The sequence below is a fragment of the Lagenorhynchus albirostris genome, chromosome 10, assembly GCF_949774975.1.
Source record: "Lagenorhynchus albirostris chromosome 10, mLagAlb1.1, whole genome shotgun sequence".
In the NCBI taxonomy this organism is placed as follows: domain Eukaryota; kingdom Metazoa; phylum Chordata; class Mammalia; order Artiodactyla; family Delphinidae; genus Lagenorhynchus; species Lagenorhynchus albirostris.
This window is the reverse complement of record NC_083104.1, coordinates 67,180,375-67,206,746: the sequence shown is the minus strand read 5'-3', so window position 1 is coordinate 67,206,746 and position 26,372 is coordinate 67,180,375. Positions and strand designations below refer to the sequence as shown.

The 26,372-nt window shown below is 41.0% G+C and overlaps 1 protein-coding gene across 4 annotated transcripts in view; it reads right to left on the bottom strand.

Moving 5' to 3' along the window:
- Positions 1 to 26,372, bottom strand: part of CMTR1 (cap methyltransferase 1) — a 64,553-nt gene that overhangs the window by 17,455 nt on the left and 20,726 nt on the right. Inside the window, exons 7-14 of one of the 4 annotated variants that reach the window (XM_060162763.1) lie at positions 26,229 to 26,362; positions 26,038 to 26,110; positions 22,925 to 22,987; positions 20,822 to 21,020; positions 19,941 to 20,059; positions 17,817 to 17,913; positions 17,362 to 17,494; positions 16,480 to 16,675 (exon numbers count right to left, since the gene is read on the bottom strand). In XM_060162763.1, coding sequence (XP_060018746.1) covers positions 16,492 to 16,675; positions 17,362 to 17,494; positions 17,817 to 17,913; positions 19,941 to 20,059; positions 20,822 to 21,020; positions 22,925 to 22,987; positions 26,038 to 26,110; positions 26,229 to 26,362 — 1,002 coding nt within the window. In that variant the 3' untranslated portion in view covers positions 16,480 to 16,491. The remainder of the gene's footprint in view (positions 1 to 16,479; positions 16,676 to 17,361; positions 17,495 to 17,816; positions 17,914 to 19,940; positions 20,060 to 20,821; positions 21,021 to 22,924; positions 22,988 to 26,037; positions 26,111 to 26,228; positions 26,363 to 26,372) is intronic. The other 3 variants (XM_060162764.1, XM_060162765.1, XM_060162766.1) reach the window with 3 other exon arrangements.

Below are 26,372 nucleotides of genomic sequence, written 5' to 3'. Positions count from 1 at the left end.
GAATTATATGAACTGTTTCCATATTTTGGATATTAACCTTTTATCAGTCACATCGTTTGCAAATATTTTCTCCCATTCGGTAGGTTGTCTTTTCATTTTGTTGGTTTCCTTTGCTGTGCAAAAGCTTTTAAGTTTAATTAGGTGGAATTTCTTTATTTTTGTTTCCTTTGCCTTAGGACCTGATCCTCCCCCAAATTTCTATACTTTATGTCAAAGAGTGTTCTGCCCTTGTTTTCTTCTAGTTTTATGGTTTCTGGTCTTACATGGGTCTTTCATCCATTTTGAGTTTAATTTTGTACATAGTGTGAGAAAATGTTCTAATTTCATTCTCTTACATGTAGCTGACCAGTTTCCCCAGCACCACTTATTGAAAAGACTGTCTTTTCTCCATTGTATATTCTTGTATATTCTTGCTTTGTCATAGATTAACTGACAAAATATAAAGGGAAAATCTAGAAAGCAGTCAGAGAAAAAAGGACACATGACATACAGAGAAACAATGATAAGAATAATGGCTGACTTCTCATCAAGAACAAGAAAGGCAGAGAATAGTGGAACAATATCTTTAAAGTGCTGAAAGAAAAATGCCTCAAATTCTAAATTCAATGAAAATATCCTTCGAAAGAGAAATAAATGTATTTTCAAAAGACAAAAGCTGAAGGAATTACTCTCCAACAGACTTGCACTAAAAAAGTAATTCTAAAAGAAATTCTTTAGGCTTAAGGGAAATATTCCATTTATGTATATACCAGATTTTCTTTATCCATTCATCTGTCAATGGACATTTAGGTTGTTTCCAAATCTTGGTTATTGTGAGTAATGCTGCAGTGAACATTGGTTGGGGGGACGGGGGGGCTCATATCTTTTTGTGATCCTAATTTCAGTTCTTTTGGATAAATACTCAGAAGTAGAGTTGCTGGATCATATGGTAGTTCTGTTTTTTTCTTTATTGCACTGACTAGTTCCTCCAGTATAATATTGAATTGAAGGGTGAAAACAGACATCTTTGCCTTATTCTTGATTTTAAGTAGAAAGTATTTAACCATTAAGTATGATGTCAGCTGTAGGTAGGTTTTTTGTAGATGTCCTTTACCAGACTGACAAAGTTTTCTTTTATTCCTAGTTTGCTGAGAGTTTTTAATCATGAATGGATGTTTAATTTTGTCAAATAGTCTTTCTGTATCTATAAAAATTATTATATTATTTTTCTTCTTTATTCCTTTAATACAGTGAGGTACAATGAATGATTTTCAAAAGGTATACAGATCTTGCATTTTTAGATAAACTCCAGTTGGTCACGCGTATCACATATATATTGCTAAATTTGATTTACTAACATTTTATTAAGGATTTTTATGTCTATGTTCATGAGGGGTGTTAATCTATAAATCTGTAATCTTTTGAAGTTTTTGTCTTGTTTAAATATCTATATATTTAAATGCTATAAATTTCCCTTTATTAATCCCTTTTTAATTCCTTTAAATATATATATATATAAAGGAATATATATATTTATCTAGTCATCTGTCAATGGACATTAAAAGGCATATAAATTGGAAAGGAAAGCATACAATTATTTATTTGCAGAAGACATGGTTATATATGTAAAAAATCTTAATGAATCTACCAAACTACTAGAACTAGTAAGTAAATTAAGCATTCACACAAAATACGTAGTCAATATACAAAAATCAATTGTATTTCCATATACTAGCAATGAACAATTAGAAAAGGAAATTTTTAAAACACAATTTACAATAGCATCCAAACCCATAAAATTCTTAGAAATAAATTTAACAAAAGATGTATAACACCTCTATACTGAAAACTATAAAACTGCTGAGAAACATTAAAGAACCTAAATAAATGGTTATTTTTTGGTTCATTTATAGGGAGATTTAATATTGTTAAGATGTCAATTCTTCCCCAAATTGACCTATAAATTTAATGTAATCTCCATCAAAAATCCAGCAGGCCTACTGTAGAAATTGAAAAGCTGATCCTAAAATTTATATGGAAATGAAAAACAAAACAAAAAAAACACCTGGACTAGCTAATACAATCTTGAAAAAGAAGAACAAAGATTGAGAACATATACTATCTGATCTCAAGATGACTTTTTTCAAGGTATAGTCATCAAGAAAACATAACAAAGGACAGAAAAACAGATTAATGGAAACAAAACAGAGTGCCCTGGATAAAATCACACATATACAGTCAAATAATTTTCAACAAGGGTGCCAAAGCAATTAAATGGGAAAAGGAAAAGTATTTTCAACAAATGGTGCTAGAACTGGATATTTATAAGGAAAAAAAGAACTTTGACCACTACATCATACCATATACAAAGATTAATTTCAGATGGATTATGGACCTAAACATATAAGCTAAAACTATAAAATTTCTAGATGAAAGCTGGAGAATATTTTCATGTCTTTAGTATACATGAAAAATTTTTAGAGAAAACAAAAATCACCAACAAAAAGAAAAAACTGATAAACTGGATTTCAGCAGCAAAATTTAAAACTTCTAGGCAACTGAATTGAAAAGGAAGAAGTAAAATTATCTCAGTTCGCAGATGACAGACCTTTTATGCAAAAAACCCTGAAGGTTCCACAATAAACTGTTATAATAATCAAGTTTCAGCTAACTTGCAGGATACAAAATCAACAGAAAAAAATCAGTCACATCTCTATACACTAACAATGAACAATCTGAAAATGAAATCATCAACTCTATCTACAATAGCATCAAAAACAATAAAATACTGAGGAATAAATTAAATCAAGGAAGTGAAAGACGTACACTGAAAGCTACATAACACTGCTGAACAAAATGAAAAGAGACATAAATAAATGGAAGGGCATGCTGTGTTCATGGATTGGAAGACTTAATATTGTTAACATGACAATACTACCTGAAGCAATCTACAGATTCAGTACAATCCCTATCAAAATCCCAATGGCAGTTTCTGCAGAAATAGAAAAATCCATCCTAGAAATCATATGGAAACTCAGAGGACCCCAAATAGCCAAAACAATACTGCAAATGAAGAACAAAGCTGGGGACCTCATATACCCTGAATTCAAAAAAACTTACTACGACACTGCAGTAAAACAGTGTGGTACTGGTATCAAGACCAATGGAACAGAATAGAGAGCTCAGAAATAAACCCTCACATATATGATCAAATGATTTTCAACAAGAGTGCCAAGGCATTCCATGGGGAATGGATAGTCTTTTCAACAAATGGTGCTGGGAAAACTGGATATCCACATGCAAAAGAATAAAGTTAGACTCTCACTTTACACCATCTATAAAAATCAATTCAAAATGGATCAAAGACCTAAACATAAGAGCTAAAACTATGAAACTCTCAGAAGAAAACACAGGGAAAAGCTTCATGACACTGGATTTAGGAATGGACTTGAAGCATAGGCAATAAAAGAAAAAAACAGATAAAATGGACTACATCAAAATTTAAAACTTCTGTGCATCAAAGGACACAATCAATATAATAAAAAACAACCCACAGAATGCGAAAAAATATTTTCAAATCATATATCTGATTAACAGATTAATACCCAGAATGTATAAAGAACTCCTATAACACAACAACAAAAATCAAACAAACCAATTTAAAAATGGGCAGGGCTTCCCTGGTGGCGCAGTGGTTAAGAATCCGCCTGCCAATGCAGGGGACACGGGTTCAATCCCTGGCCTGTGAAGATCCCACATCCCGCAAAGCAACTAAGCCTGTGCACCACAACTACTGAGACCACATGCCTCAACTACTGAAGCCCGCACGCCTAGAGCCTGTGCTCTACAACAAGAGAAGCCACTACAATGAGAAGCCCATGCACCACAATGAAGAGTAGCCCCCGCTCACCACAGCTAGAGAAAGCCCACACAGCAACGAAGACCCAACGCAGCCAAAAATAAATAAATACAATAAATTTATAAAAAAAGAAAAAAAATGGGCAAAGGGAGGTGTGGCCACGATGGCAGAGTAGGAAGACCCTGAGCTCACCTCTTCACATGGGACACCAAAATTACAATTATTTAGAGAGCAACTGGCTATAAGAACAACCTGAAGACTACCAGAAGAGATTTTCTAGCTATAAAGAAGAAACCACAATGAGATGGGTAGGAGGGGTGGAGATGTGGTATAGTCAAGACCCACACCCCTGGGTAGGTAACTCACAAATGGAAGGATAATCACAACTGCCCAGGTTCTCCCCAAGGACTGAGGCATCTGAGCCCTGGATTGGATTCCCCAGCCCAGGGGCTTTGCACCAGGAAGATGAGCCCCATAATGTCTGGCTTTGAAGGCCAGCGGGGCTTACTTACAAGAGAGCTGGAGGGCTGTAGGAGACAGAGACTCCACTCTTAAAGGGCACATGAAAATTCTCACATACTCCCAAGTCCCAGCACTCAGGCAGTAATTGTAAAGGAGGCTGCGTGAGACCCACTTGGTGATCTTGGAGAGTCTCCCAGAGAGACAGGAGGCCACTGGGACTCCTCTTGGGGACACAGATGCTGGCAACAGCCATTTTGGGGGAGCTTATTCTACCATGAGGACAGTGGTGTGTGCAAGTGCCATTTTGGTGTCCTCCCTCTACCTATTAGTGCTGGGGGCTTGCCCACCCACCAATGGGCTAGCACCAGTCCTGAGACCCCCCCAGCCCCTTCTGACAGCTGCCCTAGGACTCAGCCCCATCCACAAGCAGCCAGCACCAGCCCCTGGTACCCCAGGGCCCCACAGCCACCACCCCAGGATCAGGCCCCACCCACCAGAGTGTGAGCACCAGCCCCAGGACCCTCCTGGGACAGGCAGTCAGCCACAATGGGACCCAGCCCCACCCACTAGCGAGCTGGTAACTACCACACAAGGTAGGGCCTGGCAGCCAACTGCGTCAGGGGCCAGCCCCACCTAACAGCACACCCACAATAATCAACCCTGCCACAACTGAAGGGCCCATGCAGCCCATAGCCCTAGAGCCCATACCTCTGGTAACCAGAGGGGAGTGTGTTGCTGGGCCCATACGACATCTCTTATATAAGTCCACTTCTCCAAGGTTGGGAAACGTAACCAACCTACCTAATACATAGAAATAAACAGAGAATCAGGCAAGTGAGGAATATATCCCAAGTGAAGACATAAGACAAAACCCCAGAAGAATTAAGCGAGGTGGAGATAAGCAATCTACCCAATCAAGGGTTCAAGGTAATAATCATAAGGAAGCTTAATGAACTCGGTGAATGGATGAACACAGTAAGAAGTTTAACAAAGAGTTAAAAAATATAAAGAAGAATCAAACGGAGCTGAAGAATATAATAACGTAAATAAAAAACACACTAGAAGGAATCAGCAGTGTATTAGATGATACAGAGAAACAGATAAGTGAACTGGAAGACAGAATAGTATAAATCACCTAAGCTGAAAAACGAATTTTAAAAAATGAGGACAGTTTAGGAGAACTCTGGGGCAACATCAATCATACTAACATTTGCATTATGGAGGTCCCAGAAGGAAAAAAGAGAGAAATGGGGGCAGAGAACTTATTTGAGGAGAAAATAGCTGAAAACTTCCCTAACCTAGGAAAGAAAACAGACATCCAGGAAACACAGAAGTCCAGGCAACACAGAGAGTCCCAAACAAGATGAATCCAAAGAGGTCAACACCAAGACACACTATAATTAAAATGGCAAAAATTAAAAGATAAAGACAGAATCTTAAAAGCTGCAAGAGAAGGACAACTAGTTACATACATGGGAACTCCCGTAAGACTGTCAGCTGACTTTTCAACAGAAAATTTGCAGACCAGAAGGGAGTGGCATAATATATTCAAAGTGATGAAAGGGGAAAAAAAATCTACAACCGAGAATACTCTACCTTCCAAGAACGTCATTCAGATTTGAAGGAGAGATAAAGATTTTTATAAACAAGCAAAAGCTGAGAGAGTTTAGCAACACTAAACCAGCTTTACAATAAATGTTTAAAGGGACTTCTCAAAGCAGAAAAGGCCACAACTATAAATACGAAAATTAAAAAGGAAAAATTCCATTGATAAATGCAGATATACAGTAAAGTTAGCAAATCAGCCACTTATAAAGCTATTAGGAAGGGTTAAAGTCAAAAATAGTAAAATAATTTATATCCACAATAAGTAGTTAAGGGACACACAGACATAAGTACATAAAATATGATGTCAAAAATGTTAAACGTGGGAGGGGGAAGAGGGAAGTACAAATGCAAGGTTTTTAGAACGCATTCAAACGTAAGAGCTCGTCAACTTAATAATCATGTATATATATATAGATTGTTATGTATTAACTTCACAGTAACCACAAACCAAAACCTTTTATAAATACACACACAAATGAGAAAGGAATCCAAACATAACACTAAAGACAGTCATCAAATCACAAGGTAAGAGAGCAAAAGAAAAAGAAAGGAACCTTTCTTTTTCAAAAGGAAAAGAACTACAAAAACAACCAGGAAACAGTGAACAAAATGGCAATAAGTACATACCTATCAATAATTACTTTAAATGCAAATGAACTAAATGCTCCAATCAAAAGACATGCAGTGGCTGAATGGATAAAAAAACAAGACCCACATATATGCTTCCTGTAAGACTCACTTCAGATCTAAAGACACACAGAGACTGAACGTGAGGGGATGGAAAAGATACTCCATGCAAATGGAAACTAAAAGAAAGCTGGGGTAGCTATACCCATATCAGACAAAATAGACTCTAAAACAAAAACTGTAACAAGAGACAGAGAAGAACATTATACAGTGATAAAGGGATCAATCCAACAAGAAGATATAACAATTGTAAATATATATGCATACAACATAGGAGCACCTAAATACATACAGCAAATATTAACAAACATAAAGGGAGATACTGACAGTAACACAACAGCAGTAGGGGATTTTAGCACCCCACTTAACATCAATGGACAGATCATCCAGAAAGAAAATCAATAAGGAAACATTGGCCTTATATAACACATTAGACCAGATTGACTCAAGATATATACATAGAACATTCCATCCAAAAGCAGTAGAATACACATTATTTTCAAGTACACGTGAAACATTCTCAGGATGGATCACATGCTAGGCCACAAACCAAGTCTCAATAAATTTATAAAGACTGAAATCATACCAAGCATTGTTTCCAACCACAAGGTATGAAACTGGAAATCAACTACAAGAAAAAAACTGCAAAAAACAAACATGTGGAGGCTAAACAGTATGCTACTAAACAACTAATGGGTCACTGAAGAAATCAAAGAGGAAATAAAAAAGTACCTAAAGTCAAATGAAAATGGAAACACAATGATCCAAAAACCTATGGGACACAGCAAAAGCAGTTCTAAAGGGGAAATTTATAGCAATACAAGCCTACCTCAGGAAATAAGAAAAATATCAAACAATCTAACTGTACATGTCCTTTATGAACTAGAGAAAGAAGAAGAAACAAAACCCAAAGTTAGTAGAAGGAAAGAAAGATCAGAGCAGAAAGAAATGAAATAGAGGCGGAAGAAAACAACAGAAAAGATCAATGAAACTAAAAGCTGGTTCTTTGAAAAGATAAACAAAATTCATAAACTTTTAGCCAAAAAAGCGAGAGAGGGCCCAGATAAATAAAATCAGAATGAAAGAGAAGTCACAACCAACACCACAGAAATACAAAGGAAATTTAAAAATTACTACAATTATACTGACAACCTAGGAAAAATGGATAAATTCCTAGAAATATACAATCTCTTAAGACTGAATTAAGAAGAAATAGAATCCATTGAATGAATGGATAAAGAAAATGTGATGTGTGTGTGTGTGTGTATATATATATATATATATATATATATATATATAAAATGGAATATTACTCAGCCATTAAAAAGAATGAAATAATGCCATTTGCAGCAACACGGATGGACCTAGAGATTATCATACTAAGTGAAGTATGTCAGAAAGAGAAAGACAAATGCCATATGATATTACTTATATGTGGAATCTAAAATATGACACAAATGAACATATCTATGAAACAAAAACTGACTCACAGACATAGAGAATAGACTTGTGGTTGCCGGGCGGGGGGGGAGTGTGGAGGGAAGGAGAAGGATTGGAGTTTGCGATTAGCAGGTGCAAACTATTATATATAGGATGGATAAACAACAAGGTTCTACTGTATAGCAAAGGGAAATATATTCAATATCCTATGATAAACCATAGCGGAAAAGAATATGAAAAAGAATATATATATATATGTAACTGAGTCACTTTACTGTAGAGCAGAAATTAAACACAACACTGTAAATCAACTATACTTCAATAAAATTTTTTAAAAGAGAAGAAATAGAAAATATGAACAGAGTGATTACCAATGATAAAACTGAATGAGTAAAAACAAACAAACAAAAAACCTCCCAACAAACAAAAGTCCAGGACCAGACAGCTTCACAGGTGAATTCTAACAAACATTTAAAGAAGAGTTAATACCTATCTTTCTCAAACTACTCTAAAAAATGGAAGAGAAAGGAATGCTTCTGAACTCATTCTACTAGGCCAGCATCACCCTGCTACCAAAACCAAAGACACCACAAAAAAAGAAAATTACAGGCTAAATATCACTTATAAACACAGATGTAAAAATCCTCAACAAAATATTAGCAAACTGAACTCAACAATACTTTAAAAAGATTAAGACCAGGGCTTCCCTGGTGGCGCAGTGGTTGAGAATCTGCCTGCTAATGCAGGGGACATGGGTTCGAGCCCTGGTCCGGGAGGATCCCACATGCCATGGAGCAACTGGGCCCGTGAGCCACAACTACTGAGCCTGTGCATCTGGAGCCTGTGCTCCGCAACAAGAGAGGCCACGATAGTGACAGGCCCACGCACCGCGATGAAGAGTGGCCCCCGCTTGCCACAACTAGAGAAAGCCCTCGCACAGAAACAAAGACCCAACACAGCAAAAATAAATAAATTAATTAATAAACTCCTAGCCCCAACATCTTAAAAAAAAAAAAAAAAGATTAAGACCATGATCAAATGGAATTTATCCCAGGGGTGCAAGGATGGTTCAATATCTGCAAATCAATCAACATAATACACCACATCAGCAAACTGAATAAAAATCGTATGATCATCTCCATAGATACAGAAAAAGTTTTTGACAAAACTCAACATCCATTTATGATGGAAAAAACTCTCAACAAAGTTGGTAGAGAGAACATATCTCAACATAATAAAGGCCATAGATGACAAACCTACAGCCGACATCATACCCAACAGTGAAAAGCCGTAAATCTTTCCTCTAAGATCAGGAACAAGACAAGAGTGCCCACTCTCGCCACTTTTATTCAACATCATCGTATTGGAAGTCCTAGCCACAGCAATCACACAAGAAAAAGAAATAAAAGTTATCCAAATTGGACAGGAAGAAGTAAAATTGTTACTGTTTGCAGATGACATATACATATACTATATACAGAAAATCCTACAGATGCCACCAAAATGTTATTAGAATAAATGAACTCAGTAAAGTTGTAGGATACAAAATTAATATACTGAAATCTGTTGCATTTCTATATACTAACAACAAACTATCAGAAAGAGAAATTAAGAAAACAATACCATTTACAACTGCATTGAAAAGATAAAATACCTACAAATAAATCTAACCAAGGAGGTAAAAAGATGTGTACTCAGAAAACTATAAGACATTGATTCATTCAAGAAACTGAAGATAACAAAACCAAATGAAAAGATATACTTTCCATTTGGCTGGAAGAATATTGGATTGGAAGAATGGATTCCAATGGGTTGGAAGAATATTGTTAAAATGACCATACTACCCAAGGCAATCTACAGAGTCAGTGCAATCCTTAACAAAATACCGATGGCATTTTTCACAGAACTAGAACAAATAATTCTAAAATTTGTGTGAAACCGTAAAAGACCACAAATATCCAAAACAACCTTCAGAAGAAGAACAAAGCTGGAGGTGTAACACTCCCTAATTTCAAACTAGGGAAATAGGGTCAATTAATCTATGACAATGGAGGCAAGAATATACAATGAGGAAAAAACAGCCTCTTCAATAAACAGTGTTGAGAAAACTGGATAGCTACATGCCAAAGAATCAAACTGGCCTACTTTCTCACTCCATACACAAAAATAAACTCAAAATAGATTAAAGACTTAAATATAAGTAAGACTTGAAACCATAAAACTTACAGAAGAAAACACAGGTAGTATGCTCTTTGACATCAGTCTTAGCAATTTTTTTTTGATATGTCTCCTTAGGCAAGGGAAATAAAAATAAACAAATGGCACTACATCAAAAGCTAAAAGGCTTTTGCACAGCAATGGGAGGGAGATATTTGCAAACAGTATATCTGATAAGGGGTTATAATCCAAAATATACAAAGAACTCATACAACTCAACATCAAAAAAAAAAACACCTAGATGAATGGATAAAGAAGATGTGGTGCATATATATACATAATGGAATATACTCAACTATAAAAAAAGAACAATGCCATTTGCAGCAACATGGATGGACCCAGAGATTATCATACTAAGTAAGACAAAGACAAATATCATACTATATCACTTATATGTGGAATCTAAAAAAATTATGCATACGTACTTGTTTACAAAACAGACTAACAGAAACAGACTCACAGACACTGAAAACAAATTTATGGTTACCCAAGAGGGAAGAGATAAATTAGGAGTTTGGGATTATCAAATATAAACTATATAAAATAAATAAGCAACAAGGTCCTACTGTATAACACAGGGAACTATATTCAATATCTTATAATAAACTATAATGGAAAAGAATCTGAAAAATAATACACGTTTTATATATATATAAAACTGAATCACTTTGCTGTACACTAGAAACTAACACAACATTGTAAATCAACTATACTTCAATTTAAAAAAAAAAACACCTGATTAAAAAATGGGCAGAGGATCTGAATAGACATTTTTCTGTGGAAGACATACAGATGGACAAGAGACACATGAAAAGATCATCACTAATCATCAAGAAAATGCAAATCAAAACCACACTGAGATATCACCTCCCCGTCAGAATAGCTGTTATCAAAAAGACAACAAATAACAAATGTTGGCGAGGATATGGAGAAAAAGGAACATTCATGCACTATTGGTAGGAATGTAAATTGGTACAGCCACTATGGAAAGCAGTATGGAGGCTCCTCAAAAAATTAAAGATAGAACTACCACATGATCTAGCAATTCCACTCTGGCTATTTTTCTGAAGAAAACATAAATGCTAATTCAAAAAGATATATGCACCCCTATGTTCACTGCAGCATTATTTACAATAGTCAATATACAGAAGCAACCTAAGTGTCCATCAACAGATGAATGAAGATGTGGTATATATACACAAAGGAATATTATTCAGCCATAAAAAAGAATGAAATCTTGCCATTTGCAACAACATGGATGGACCTAGAGAGTATTATGCTAAGTAAAATAAGTCAGAGAAAGATAAATACTGTATGACTTCACTTATGTGGAATTAAAAAAAAATGAACAAACAACAGAACAGAAATAGACTCACAGATACAGAGAACAAACTGGTGGTTGCCAGAAGGGAGGGGAGTGGAGGGGGGATGAGTGAAATCAGAGAGGGAGATTAAGAGGTACAAACTTCCAGTTATAAACTAAGTAAGTCACAAGATGCAATGTACAGCACAGAGAATATAGTAAATAATATAATAACTTTTTAAGGTGACAGATGGTAACTAGACTTCAGTGACCATTTTGTAATGTATAAAAATATCAAATAACTATGTTGTACACCTAAAACTAATATGATATCGTAAGTCAATTATACTTCAATAAAAAATAAAATTTTAAAAATAAAAATGGGCCAAGGACTTGAATAGACATTTCTCCAAAGAAGATATACAAACAGCCAATTTGCATATGAAAACATACTCAACATCATTACTCATTAGGGAAACGCAAACCAAAACTACAATGACCAGTTCAGACCCATTAGGATGGCTGAAGTGTTGGAGAAGATATGAAGAAATTGGAACCCTGGTGCATTGCTGGTGAGAACGTAAAATGGTGCAGCAATCCCACTTCCAGAGGTATACCCAGACAAACTGAAAGCAGGGACACAAACAGTTACTTTGCACACCAATATTCATGGCAGTATTACTCTCAATAGCTGAAATGTGGGGAAAACCCAAATGTCCATCATCAGCTGAATGGATAAACAAAATGTGGTATGTACATATAATGAATTATTAATTAGCCTTTAAAAAGGAATGAAATCCTGACACGTTACAACATGATCAATCTTGCAAACATTATGCTAAGTGAAATAGCCAGACACAAAACGACAATTATTGTATGAATGCACTTATATGAGGTACCTGCAATAAGCAAATTCACAGAGATAGAAAGGGGAATGGGGGATAAGGGGAATGGGAGTTACTGTTTCACAGGTAGAGAGTTTCTGCTTTGGATGGTTAAAAAGTTCTGGAAGGGCTTCCCTAGTGGCGCAGTGGTTGAGAGTCCGCCTGCCAATGCAGGGGACACGGGTTCGGGACACGGATTCGTGCCCCGGTCCGGGAAGATCCCACATGCTGCGACGTGGCTAGGCCCGTAAGCCATGGCCACTGAGCCTGCGCGTCCGGAGCCTGTGCTCCGCAGTGGGAGAGGCCACAACAGTGAGAGGCCCGCATACCGCAAAAAAAAAAAAAAAAGTTCTGGAAATGCATCGTGGTGATGGTTGCACAACAATGTGAATATACTTAATGCCACTGAATTATACATTTTAATAAGGGTTAAAATGATAAATGTTATGTTATGTATATATTTATTTATTTATTTATTTATTTTTGGCTGTGTTGGGTCTTCATTGCTGTGCGCAGGCTTTCTCTAGTTGCGGTGAGCGGCGGCTACTCTTCATTGCGGTGTGCGGGCTTCTCATTGTTGTGGCTTCTCTTGTTGCAGAGCATGGGCTCTAGGCGTGCAGGTTTCAGTAGTTGTGGCATGTAGGCTCAGTAGTTGTGGCTTGCGGGCTCTAGAGCTCAGGCTCAGTAGTTGTGGTGCATGGGCTTAGTTGTTTCATGGCATGTGGGATCTTCCCAGGCCAGGGCTCGAACGTGTGTCCCCTGCATTGGCAGGCAGATTCTTAACCACTGTGACACCAGGGAAGCCACCTGTTATGTATATTTTACAATTAAAAAAAGGACTCAGGGCTTCCCTGGTGGCACAGTGGTTGAGAGTCTGCCTGCCGATGCAGGGGACACAGGTTCGTGCCCCAGTCTGGGAGGATCCCACATGCCGCAGAGTGGCTAGGCCCGTGAGCCATGGCCGCTAGGCCTGTGCATCCGGAGCCTGTGCTCCGCAATGGGAGAGGCCACAACAGTGAGAGGCCCGTGGACTGCAAAAAAAAAAAAAAAAAAAAAAGGACTCAAAAATTTTTTTAACTTCTGCTTATCAAAAGACACCATTAAGAAAATGAATAGGCAAACCACAGATTGGGGAAAGATATTCACAACACACCAGACTTGCATTCAGAATATATAAATAATTCCAACAACTTAATAAAAATGCAAATCAATTTACAGGTTGCTTAAACACTCTGTGCAGTTGGGAGCATTGAGAAGTCCAGTTTTGCCATGCATCCACACACACCCGTATCAGATGCCAGCGTGGCTCAACAAAAAGAAGTCCAATTATTCAACACAGTTTTGGAAGATTTAGCCACAGCAATCGGAGAAGAAAAAGAAATAAAAGGAATCCAAATCGGAAAAGAAGAAGTAAAGCTGTCACTGTTTGCAGATGACATGATACTATACATAGAGAATCCTAAAGATGCTACCAGAAAGCTACTAGAGCTAATCAATGAATTTGGTAAAGTAGCAGGATACAAAATTAATGCACAGAAATCTCTTGTATTCCTATACATTAATGATTAAAAATCTGAACGAGAAATTAAGGAAACACTCCCATTTACCACTGCAACAAAAAGAATAAAATACCTAGGAATAAACCTACCTAAGGAGACAAAAGACCTGTATGCAGAAAACTATAAGACACTGATGAAAGAAATTAAGGATGATACAAACAGGTGGAGAGATATACCATGTTCTTGGATTGGAAGAATCAACATTGTGAAAATGACTATACTACCCAAAGCAATCTACAGATTCAATGCAATCCCTATCAAACTACTAATGGCATTTTTCACAGAACTAGAACAAAAAATTTCACAATTTGTATGGAAACACAAAAGACCCCGAATAGCCAAAGCAATCTTGAGAAAGAAAAACAGAGCTGGAGGAATCAGGCTCCTGGACTTCAGATTGTACTACAAAACTACAGTAATCAAGACAGTATGGGACTTCCCTCGTAGCACAGTGGTTAGGAATCTGCCTCCCAATGCAGGGGACACGGGTTTGAGCCCTGGTCCGGGAAGATCCCACATGCTGCGGAGCAACTAAGCCTGTGCGCCACAACTACTGAGCCTGTGCTCTAGAGGCCACAGCCACAACTACTGAGCCCACGTGCTGCAACTACTGAAGCCCGCGTGCCTAGAGCCCGTGCTCCACAACAAGAGAAGCCACCGCAATGAGAAGCCCGCGCACGGCAATGAAGAGTAGCTCCCGCTTGCTGAAACCAGAGAAAGCCTGTGCGTAGCAACGAAGACCCAACACAGCCAAAAACAAATTTAAAAAACAAACAAAAAAAAGACAGTATGGTACTGGCACAAAAACAGAAATATAGATCAATGGAACAGGCTAGAAAGCCCAGAGATAAACCCACGCACATATGGTCACCTTATTTTTGATAAGGGAGGCAAGAACATACAATGGACAAAAGACAGCCTCTTCAATAAGTGGTGCTGGGAAAACTGGACAGCTACATGTAAAAGAATGAAATTAGAACATTCTCTAACACCATACACAAAAATAAACTCAAAATGGATTAAAGACCTAAATGTAGGGCCAGACACTATAAAACTCTTAGAGGAAAACATAGGCAGAACACTCTATGACATAAATCACAGCAAGGTCCTTTTTGACCCACCCCCTAGAGAAATGGAAATAAGAAAAAAAATAAACAAATGGGACCTAATGAAACTTAAAAGCTTCTGCACAGCAAAGGAAACCATAAACAAGATGAAAAGACAACCCTCAGAACAGGAGAAAATATTTGCAAATGAAGCAACTGACAAAGGATTAATCTCCAAAATTTACAAGCAGCTCATGCAGATCAATATCAAAAAAACAAACAACCCAATCCAAAAATGGGCAGAAGACCTAAATAGACGTTTCTCCAAAGAAGATATACAGATTGCCAACAAACACATGAAAGAATGCTCAACATCACTAATCATTAGAGAAATGCAAATCAAAACTACGATGAGGTATCACCTCACACCAGTCAGAATGCCCATAATCAAAAAATCTACAAACAATAAAAGCTGGAGAGGGTGTGGAGAAAAGGGAACCCTCTTGCACTGTTGGTGGGAATGTAAATTGATACAGCCACTATGGAGAACAGTATGGAGGTTCCTTTAAAAACTAAAAATAGAACTATCATATGACCCAGCAATCCCCCTACTGGGCATATACCCTGAGAAAACCATAATTCAAAAAGAATCATGTACCACAATGTTCACTGCAGCTCTATTTACAATAGCCAGGACATGGAAGGAACTTCTCTGGGAGACTTGGGATTGTACTCTTAGAAATGACCTTTACAACACCTGTTTGGCTCCCCTAAGAAAGCACTTCTATTGATTCATTGCCACTATACAACTCTCCAGCCTATCTAGAAAACTGTTCAATAAGGCTTGCCCACTTAGCAAACTGAGCCAACTGTCACAACTTTAAATTATCACCACTAACGGGGAAGGGGGAAAACAATTAATGAAGGTTAAAAAAAAAGCAAAAACCAGCATTCACATGGCCTATTTGGGGAACTCATGGACTGGCAAAAGCTTTGGTAACAGAAATATCCAAAGCATGTTATATACTTGCTTTCCAGCCGTCTCTTGCTTCCAACCAGGGGACTTCACAGGGCAACAAACTATGATGGCCTTTTACAAATGGAAGCAATTAAAGGGAAATTACTCCTTCCTCTGAGGACACAGAACAAGTCTGCTCTCTGTCAGCTTTCACTATCATACTCAGGCTCCCATGGGCAGGGGTATGCCAGCCAGGCTCCCACTGGCCACCCTTGTGGCAGGGCATGGGAGCAGGATGAAAGTCCTCAAGGTACCCAAAGTCCCAGGGAGCCCTGGAATAAGCAGACCAATCCCAGTTACCAATTTTTCAAAATTAACAAAGTGATACAAAGAGCTGGTCATTCAGTCCTTCATTCTCTGGTCTTTCTTGATAGCCCAGTGGTGCCAGCAAAAAAAAAAGAAACAAAGAAAAAAAACACATTGGTTTGCTTACCTTTCATTGGACCGTATCACATAGTCAGTAAATTCATGGTCTCCCTTGATCACCTCCAAGGGGACCACAAGGTTGACGTCGGAATCGGTGTTCCGCAGCTGGTTGAGTTTAATATTGACTGAGAAGAGGTAATCCCGCACGTCATCGATGCCCACCTTCAGGCCCTTGCACACCACATACCTGGCAGGAGATACCCTGTCACTCCACTGAGCAAGGGCTTCCCTCACTTTTCCCTTCCCCAATCCCCTTGCTGAGTCGTGAAGCTCTTGTCTATGCACAAAAAAACAGCACAGTCTGTGTGTTGCAAAGTTCACCTCAAATCCTTTCTTTTTATGTTGGGCTGTATTTCTACTCTCTATGGCTGTGGTTCCCAACTGCCCTGTGTCAGGTTGGCTGCATCATCGTCACCTGGGAAGTCTGTTAAGTTAAAGACAATCAGACTCTCCAGGGACAGGGCCCAGAAATCTGTGTTTTTAACAAGCCACTTAGAAATTCGGATTGGCCACATCTTCTCTCACATCGTGTATGGACACTGTGTCCCACCTGGGACACCAACAGTGACTCTGGCTAGTGGCCCACTTAGTCCCTCCAGGTGACCGTTCTATTGGTCTCCTTCTCCCTCCCGGGCCAAGCCAAGGGTTGCCCACGTTAAGTGTGGTGAATAAGGTTTGTGGAAAAGGAGGCAGAGGCTGACGGGTACATTGAAGAACCATTAAAATCCAAATCCTGACTCCTCTTGGCTCCAATCACTTTTTTTAAGTCAAGGTTTTTAATGTAGCTTGAGTGGTCATGCCAGAGATGCACCAGGATTTGCTGTTCTGACATTTAGCCAACTAGTCTGATTAAAATGGACAGGAAAGTCTCACCTCTCTGAGTTGGCAGGACGGCTGGTGATCGGCTTAAAGAGACATACTCGTTCAAAGCAGCAGTACAGCAGGTAGATGAGCCCCACACTGAAAGGTGTGAAGAGGTCAAAGGTTTTACAGATGAAGTGGCCTCCTAGATGAGAGAGAAAACACCAGTAGCAGTCAGCAGCTTCCATTCCACAAGGTGGGTAAGGCAGTCTCAGGGAGTATGACGAAGTCAGGGACCCAGCAGCTGGGTCCATTAAAGTCACAGGCAATATAAGGGAAAGACTCAGTTTTAGAGGGGACTTTGGGGATTCTATGGCACTTTTTCCCCTAAATTCCTCATTCAGCCACCTGTCACCTAATATAAGCAGATTGTTTTTTAACTTCCAAGCCAACCCCTATACATGCTCTTGTCCAACAGGGCCTCTAAGAGGTGGGTCCGGGTGGGGAGACAGCAGAGGCAGTGTCACCTGTCCGGACAACGGACAGCGCCATGAGGAACTGACAGAGCAGCAGCTGTTTGCTGAGGATCTCCTGCAGGTTCTCCTGTCCCTCCACTGAGAAACCCTGAAATGAGAGCACAAGGATCAGGGTAGAAAACAGAAGTGATGAGGACTGAAAAGAGTACCCCCTACCTCATCTTCTGTGAGATTTCTTGAAGTGTTTTCATTGATCTCCACCATCTGACCGATAAAGATACAGCTCGGTGTTTAGATTCTTCGGCGTGGTCACATGGCTCACTGTGGTGAAGACAGCACCTGGGACCCAGGCCTGACTACTGAGCCAGTGCTGTTTTCCTGCTCTATCACTCCCGGGGATGGAACCAAGTCTGCTCCTCCAAGGAGATGGTCCAGAAAATTTTAAAACTCACGTGGGAATCCAAGGGAAGAGTATGGCAGAACAGAGTCAAAATACGCTAGTCACAGGCCAACTACAAGATAGGAAACTAAATGCCCTGGTGAATCCAGTGAGATCCAGGGAGTACATGTGGCCTGAAACTCTGCAAATGGGTTTGCTCAGTTGTGGGCTGACCACCGAACAGGCCCCAATCTGGTGACAGGAGAAAAGTTAGCATAACTCTGACAGTCACAGTAATCTCTTTCTCTGCAGACCAAGGATTTATTCACAAAACCCCCTTTCCTGTCCCAAGACCATGAAGCCTCTCCCTCCAGCTGGCAGTGTCTCTGGCCAGGGTGTTTGTTCAAAGAATGTACACTGCTATTCTTGGAGTGGTCTCCCTCTCTGTGAGATCCCAGCAGGGAGCAGACAGCCATGCTCACACAGAAGTGAAGGAGGCCAGGGGCTGTGATAGGAAGAGAGGGGAGTTGTTGTTTAATGGGTACAGAGTTTCAATTTTGCAAAATGAAAAAGTTTTGGAGATCTGTCTCACAATAGTGTGAATATACTTAACACTACTGAACTGTAAACTTAAAAACGGTTGCAATGGTAAATTTTACATTATGTGTTTTTCATCACAATAATTAAGAAAAGTAAAGAGGCTGGCCTCCATTAAGCTGGGCCCAGCCTGGCCAGGTCTCCAGAATCAAAAATGTTTAGCAACGTCTTCCAGATTTACAGATGCTTCTTAAAATGCATGTCTGTTTATAGGGGAAACAGACAAACAAATAAATCAGCCACACAGGTCACCAGTCTAAGCTGCCTAAGCCAGAAGGACAATCCTTGAGTTTGCCACTCTGGCTGACAAACTGCAAGGCTGCCTGCCTCCCAAGCACTATCAGATCCCTCAAGCACACGTGAAGCAGCCCCTCCCTCCCCTCCACCCAAGCCTGTCTATCTGTTGTCGCCTACTGTGCACAAAGCTTTGGTGAGCGAGGTGCATGTTCAGATCCTGTGCTGATATCCTAAACATTTCTTCACCTCTCCACAGGGCTACTGCTTGAAAGGCTACCCAAGGGGCTCCAGAGGCTCTTCTCAACTCTGGCCATGTGACCCTGGTGCAACTGCGACTTCTCTGACCCTCCTCTACACTAATTTGTGGCTCATTCCAGAAAAGACTACCTGCAGCATCAGATTACTAGGTGAGAAAGCTGCAGGGGACTTGCCTCTATACATCAAATACCTGCCCAAGAAACAGGCGACGTGAATATTCACTGTAGCCCAGTGATTGACCGAGCCTCCTGTGGAGTCCCGGAGGACTCCTTTGAGCTGCTGCCTTTGGTTATACGGTCACCTATTAGCCCATCCAGAGGCTTAGGAGCGGCCATGTGTAGACAGCCTCTACCAGGAGCAGCACCCAGGTGACAAATGATGGGAATGTTCTTCCCGGTCAGCTCTGCCTAGCTCATCTTAGTCATGGCCCTCCTCTCACCATGTCTCATAGCCAGCCAAGGCCCTTTGAAGAAGTGAGCTGAGAAGGTCCACTTGCTCCAAGCAAAGATGCCCACAACATCACAGCCTTGACAAAGTTACCACTGAAAAGATGCACGAAAAGAATAAAAACATACATCACACATCCCTACTATCTGCCCTTCCAGGGCAGCTAAAGGACCAAACCAAAACAAACAAAACCAATTTTCAAGCCTCTAACATGATAAGTCCCTAAAGCATCACCCTATGAAGAGCACGTCACCTACCCCATCAGCCATCAGAAAGTGGACACCCTTGCGATCTGTGTTATCCAGGACAAAATTCCGAAAAGCAGTGATGTTCTCTGGGCGGGTGATGTCTCCATCTCCATCGATCCCACCCTCACCTGACAAGACACAAGATTCACATTTAGCTCATATGCCCTGTGCATCCCTGGAGCTGGGACACAAGCTCTCTGGGGCTGTGAACACAGGTACCAGGTGTACCTCGAGGCCCAGGAGAAAAGCCCCTGTGAGGAGCAACTCACTGAAGGACCCATCATACAAGGCTGCCTTGCAGTGATGGACAGGAGGCAAAAACAGTGCCCTGCTATAATAAAGCAGAGTTCAGAAGGAGCTGACCAGCCAAGAGTCATCAACTGAAACAGAAGGTCTTCATACTCAAGATCAAAGTTGTGTTTAAAGCACCTACATTTAGGAACCAATATAAATTTCTTAATAAGAACTGTTAACAAAGGACTTAGGATTTGCTGCCAAATCACAAAAAGCGAGCCAGAGTGGAGGGAACTGCTGGAGGGCTGCTGAGCTGGCTGGAGATGGGTGTGGGTTTGTATGTGTTAATAACGCTGCCAGTTCTCAGCCGGAGATCAGGCAGTTTCATTATCTCCTGTCACCACAAGAGAAGAAAGGAGGAATTAATATGGCTCTGGTGAGAGTTTGCTTAGTGGAGTATTTATCCTGTACCCACAGGCCTGGGGTAAAAAGGAACAGTCTAGAGAGAACCGAGACCTTCATGACATTGGCTGGGAACCCCAGACTCAGAGACCTGGGAAAGAAAACATGGCAAGTGGATAATAACTACTTCTGACCTAAAGTCTCCAAAGAGAACTGCCTCTCATAGCCCCTGCTACCCTCCTCCACATCCCTACCGTAGTAGGGTTCGAAGAGCTCACTGGAGGCCGAGTAGAAGTCTTCCAGCTTAAAATCGTTAGGACCCTTCAGAGTCATTCCAAAGCCCTTTGCGTGCCACTTCTTCCTCCACAGCACATACTCCGAGAAGCCACCTGGGCCTGCACAGACGTCAGCAAAGTATAGAAGCTCAGCTTCCCGGTCCTTCACCAGTGGTTTCTGCAAAGGCAAGTGGAAGTCAGGGGAGGAAGGGAAAAAAGATGGCTAAATGGGGAGCAGGAAAGAGAAGGCAGGGGGAGTAAAATAAGCCTTTCAGCAAGCACAATGCAGAGTTCCTGTGGCCAGAGCCACAAGCGCCCAGAAATGTGTCCTCTGTGATCATTGCCCTCCAAAGTTTTTGCCCATCCCCACCTCAAACACCCCTGATGCCTTTCAACCCACCAGGCCTAGCTCAGACTCCTAATAAAAACATCTTAATGGGCATCTAAGTGTGCATTTTTTATTTCTCAGCATCTTTTCCTCAGCATTATTTCTCAGCATCATATCCTGCCTTACAAAAGTCCCACTGAGCAGAATATTCTAACCCCACATTACAGATAGGGAAAAAGAGACCCCAAGACACAAAGCGACTTGTTCACAGACAGTCCGCAGCAAAGCTAAATCAGAATCCCATCAGCCTGACCATTAGATGCAGGCCTTCCTGTCCAACCAAAGTCTGAGGGGCTCTCACATCACCCCCTCTCAGCCACAGGGCCTATCTTTCCAGATCATAGCCTCTGCTTCCCTTCTCCCCTACCTCTGAGGCTGTCCCTTTTTTTTCCAATTAACTTTTTATCATGGAATAATTTTAGATTTATAGATAAGGTGCAAGAATAAAGTTCGCATATACCCTTCACCCAGTTTTATTAACATCTTACATTGTCATTTGTCAAAATTAAGAAACTGACACAGGTACATTACTATTAACTAAAGTCCAGACTTGATTCCAATCTCACTAGAGCCCTTGTTCTGTTCCATGACCCCATCCAAGATACCACAGTGCATTGAGTCTCTTCCTTTTTAGCACCCCCTCCCTCTCCTGCCTTTGCTCCTCTGCTAGCCACGGCCTGGGTGGTGCATAGCTGGGAGCTGACAAGGTAGAGAGAACAGGAGACAATGGTGTGCAGCTTCCGGGCAGCCATCAGAGCACCCACCCACCTAAGGAATAACTAAATTACAATAATCATTTGTATTTTTATTGGATTATAGTTTTGGCCACTTGAGTGGCTTTAACTCTTAATCTAAAATGTTGGGAGTTCCCTGGTGGCCTAGTGGTTAGGATTCCCAGTTTTCACTGCTGTGGCCCAGGTTCGATCCCTGGTCGGGGAACTTAATCCCGCAAGCCATGCAGCACGGCCAAATAAATAAACAAAGTAAAATGTATGCTGCGTGCAGACCTAGACTGTGTGTTTACACTTCTCTTCTACACACCTGGGCCCTAGATGATGAATTCTACTTGTCCCAACCCTCCACAGCAGAGAGGATAAACCATCTGCACTGGTGACAAGAGGTTGAGTTCTAGAGGGGGTGACTGCAGGGGACCCTCATGAACATCCAGCAGAAAGGGGCTAAGGCAGCTCAGCCTTCTCTCTCTACAGGTTTGGCATGGCTGGGTGCTTGTCCAGAGCTCTGTTAACTGCTAGATAAAGATCAGAAAGCTTCAGGGGAAACAGTTATAAGAAAGAAATGGAAATACTGATGCTCACGATCCAGTCACTTTCTAGGTGACAAGGGCCTTGCCTCTGATGATGGTTATCTACCTTTATCAAAACGGTGGAAAAGTCTCAGGAGAAAGACTTTAGCTAAAAATAAACTTCATCATCCTGTGACAGGCCCATTCAGCATGCTGGGATATATCAGTTCTTTCTCCCCTACCCCTGCCACTCCACCCTAGCATACTTTTGTTCCTGAGCCATCAGTTTTCATATTTTTGGATTATATTCATTTGCACACACAAAGAAAGACCTAATGGCATTTGCCGAGAATATTACGCGGCACTTCCCAGGCTGCAACGTGGTAGTGAGGCAGGGGTCACAATTTTAAGGCTTGCACATGCTAGAAAGAGTGAAAACATTGTTCCTCACCACTGGCCATGTCCTAGCCCCAGGCTCCAGTCTCTCTGGGTAAGCAGATGGCCCAAAGGAAGACTGGGAGAAGGAAGGGGAATGAATCAATGAAAGCATCTCACCTTCAAGAAGAGGGCATAAATATGATCTGTTCTGTGATTTCAAGATGTGTCATACCCTCACAGGCCACAGCCAGAAGGTCCTTTCATAGAAAGGACATCTGGGATTCTCACCTCTGCCATTTACTGGCTGTGCAGTCAAAGGCAAGTCCGTAACTTATGTCTTTAAGCTCGAGCTTCCTCAACTGTAAACTGGGACTAATGCAGATTATTTTTTAAGGCTATTAGAGGGTTAAATGAAGTACCATATGTCAAAGACCTTTAGAAACTGTACAATACTAAACAAATGTAAGATAACATTATATTCAACTAGATCAACCTCCTTAGAGTCAAAACTCTGGTCCCTTCCATCCTTCCGTCTTTGCAATGCCTAGCACTGTGCTCCACATGCAGTGGGCACTTTGTAAGTGCTGTCTAATTTCTTCTAAGACAGCACTGAAACTTAAAGATCTACATTCAGTTTTTGTCTCCTGTTACGCTTTACAGCCAATGTTTTCTTACCTCAACAATAACCCCAAGCACACAAGTCCCTCACATAACGTTTTGGTTTATAATATGCTTCCATATACCCAAACAATCTAAATTCCCTTCTTTCCCTTGTCCCTTCCAATTCTTGTTTATGATTTCTTTATTTCCCTACCCTAGCCTCTTTTCTCCTTTTTCCACAACCTGCAGAAGCAGAAACACACTGAAAAACCTCAGAGACCCTCCCTCTGGCTTCCCACCTCCAACCTCCTCACACTTTCCCAAGCTTCAAGTTCTCCACACTCTTATTCTGTAATTTGCCTGATGCAAGAGCCACTGAGAACCTAGCCAACCTGGGCATGTGCCTGGGGCTTCCACCACTCCCAGCTCTGCTGGGAGTGCTCTAGAGTGTCTCGCCTGAAAAACACACCAAGCCTGCCGGGCTTGGCTGTCACTCTGGTCCTTGGGGGAAAACAGAGGTGAAAAGAGAGAAGAAAACACTAGGAGCTGAAGAGAAATCACTTTTTATAGTGTAGTGCAGAAGAACATCTCTGAAAGGGCAATTCTCCATGGCCACTATCAATCAATTCAAGTCAAGAAGCTGCCTGAAGCATCACAAACACGGCTGCCTTTTCCTATGTAACTAATATCTCCACCCTCGACCTCAATGGGACAACCCTGATGCCTACTTCATTTTCCTGACAGCGAAAGAAAATAACCAGATACCAGCTGCTGGAGGCGTTTAACATTCAAAAGCCCAAAGTGATGCTGTGACTTCCCAGCGGCTTGACAGAGTTCCTTTGCCAGGCAGGGGTTTAAAAGAAATCATTTGGAGCTCAAAAAATTAAATCAACATTATATCAACCGAATTTTCTCAAGATGCTAATTCCAAGAGCCCTTTTGTGCAGCTTGCTGGTACTGTAAAATGGGGAGGGAGACCTGGGAGAGAAAAATAACTAAAGACTAGAGGGGTCCACCTACCAGTTTCGCCAGCACTGAAGAAGTAGTCAGGGTGAAGCCGAAACATTAAAGAACTTGGAAAACAAGTTTCTTTAAGCAGTGGATAATCGGGGCCTAGTAGAAGGAGGGTGAGTGAAGCAGAAACAGGTTTGGGAACAGCTGGCTCCTGGCCCCTTCACTGTCAGAGAGAACTAACTTTCTAGGACTGGGTAAAAATGCTTTGAAACCCTGAAGGGAATGTTAGAATGAAATTTCCTTTTTTCTTTCTCTATCATTATGGAGGGTCTGTGTTCAGAAAAATGACATGTAGCAAAGTAGAAAATCATTTTGCTCTACCACTTCTTGAGAAGGGCCAAAGACTGGTAATTATGATCCCACATAAAGCTTGTTCAGAGAGGCAGAAAGGGAAAGGGGCCATGTTTGAAATCACAGATTTTAGAGCTGGAACAAATCTTAAGAGTCTTTTGGTCCTACCCCAGCCCTCTGGCAGGTTAGTAGGGCTAATTTCAGAGATGAGGCAGCTGAGACACAAAGAAGGTATGAACCTAAGTGACACCACCTGCGACTAAGTGCTGCACTCCATGCCCGCCCTCAACCCTCACTGAACACAGTCTAGGTCTTCAGACACAATATTGATTTTAAATAGACCAGTGAAAGAACCCAGATACCCACATTTCATTCAACACTCAAACGTTTCCCAGAGTACTGCCCTCTCATATCAGAAACAGCAACCAAATCAGATGATGTCACAAGTTTCAATTTGGAACACTCACTGTAAGGACTGTATACAGTCATCCCGCAGTGTCTGCAGGGGATTGGTTTCAGGACCCCTGCAGCCACCAAAATCTGCAGATGCTCAAGTCCTTTATATAAAATGGCAGTGTACAGTCGGCCCTCTGTATTGGTGGATGCAGAACCTACAGACACGGAGGGCCGACTGTACTCAGACTCTACCTCATCCATGGTAGGAAGAAAGCAGGGGAAAGCTCCTTGGTGGCAACTGGCCTCCACACATCAATGAGCACAGAAAGGCTTTACAAACCCCCAACGCTGTACCCTTATCAGCTCTCAAGTCCACCAGAATTTCCAGAACACAAGCACCACAGGGAAAGGGGTCACATCTATCTCCTTCAAAATTATATTCCTGGTACTGTGCCTGGCACAATGTAGGGGTTTTGATAAATACACGATTAATGAATGCAGGAGGGAGGCCTGTGTTCTAGCTCATGGCCTCATCTCCCTGCTCCCTAGGCCTATAGATGCACAGCTGCTGATTTTGTCAGGAATGCCCCTTCTCCACCCCTGCAAGCCCTGCTGCCTCCACTCAGAGTGAGCAGCAGGGTCTGCAGAGTTGGGGGGTGGGACTCAGGGCCTGAAGCCCTAGAGACAACTGCTTACTGGGGCACTCCTGGGACCACAGGGAAGCACTGTGGAACCCTACCTGAAGAGCTCAAAGCAAAATATATCTTTCACAAAATACATCTCTATCACCTAGCAGGAATACTCTCCTAGCACTGCACAAATGGCAATTTCTGAAGCTCAAGCTCATTTGGCACTATGAATTCAGAAGCAAAATCTTGTTCTCACCCCATAAGAGTCCCTCGGATTTGTAAACATGCGATCAAACACAAAATCCATGTTAGCCATCTTCATTGCCGCCCTGCAACAAAGCAAGACAGAAAAGTGTGCCTCAGTACCAGACATATGGAGAGCTAAGGCTCAAATGAAAAGGTAGAGCAGTGTACATCGGGGTGGGGGGGAAGGAAATGTCAGCAAACCTGTTTAGGAAGAAGACTCCTCGGATCATCTCGTAGGGATTGGCCCGGGTCCGAGCTCGCCGCATCTCCTCCCCATCCAGGACATCAAACACATTCTGCCCAGAGAGAATCAGAACCTGAAGGTGAGCATCACCCTTTGGGATG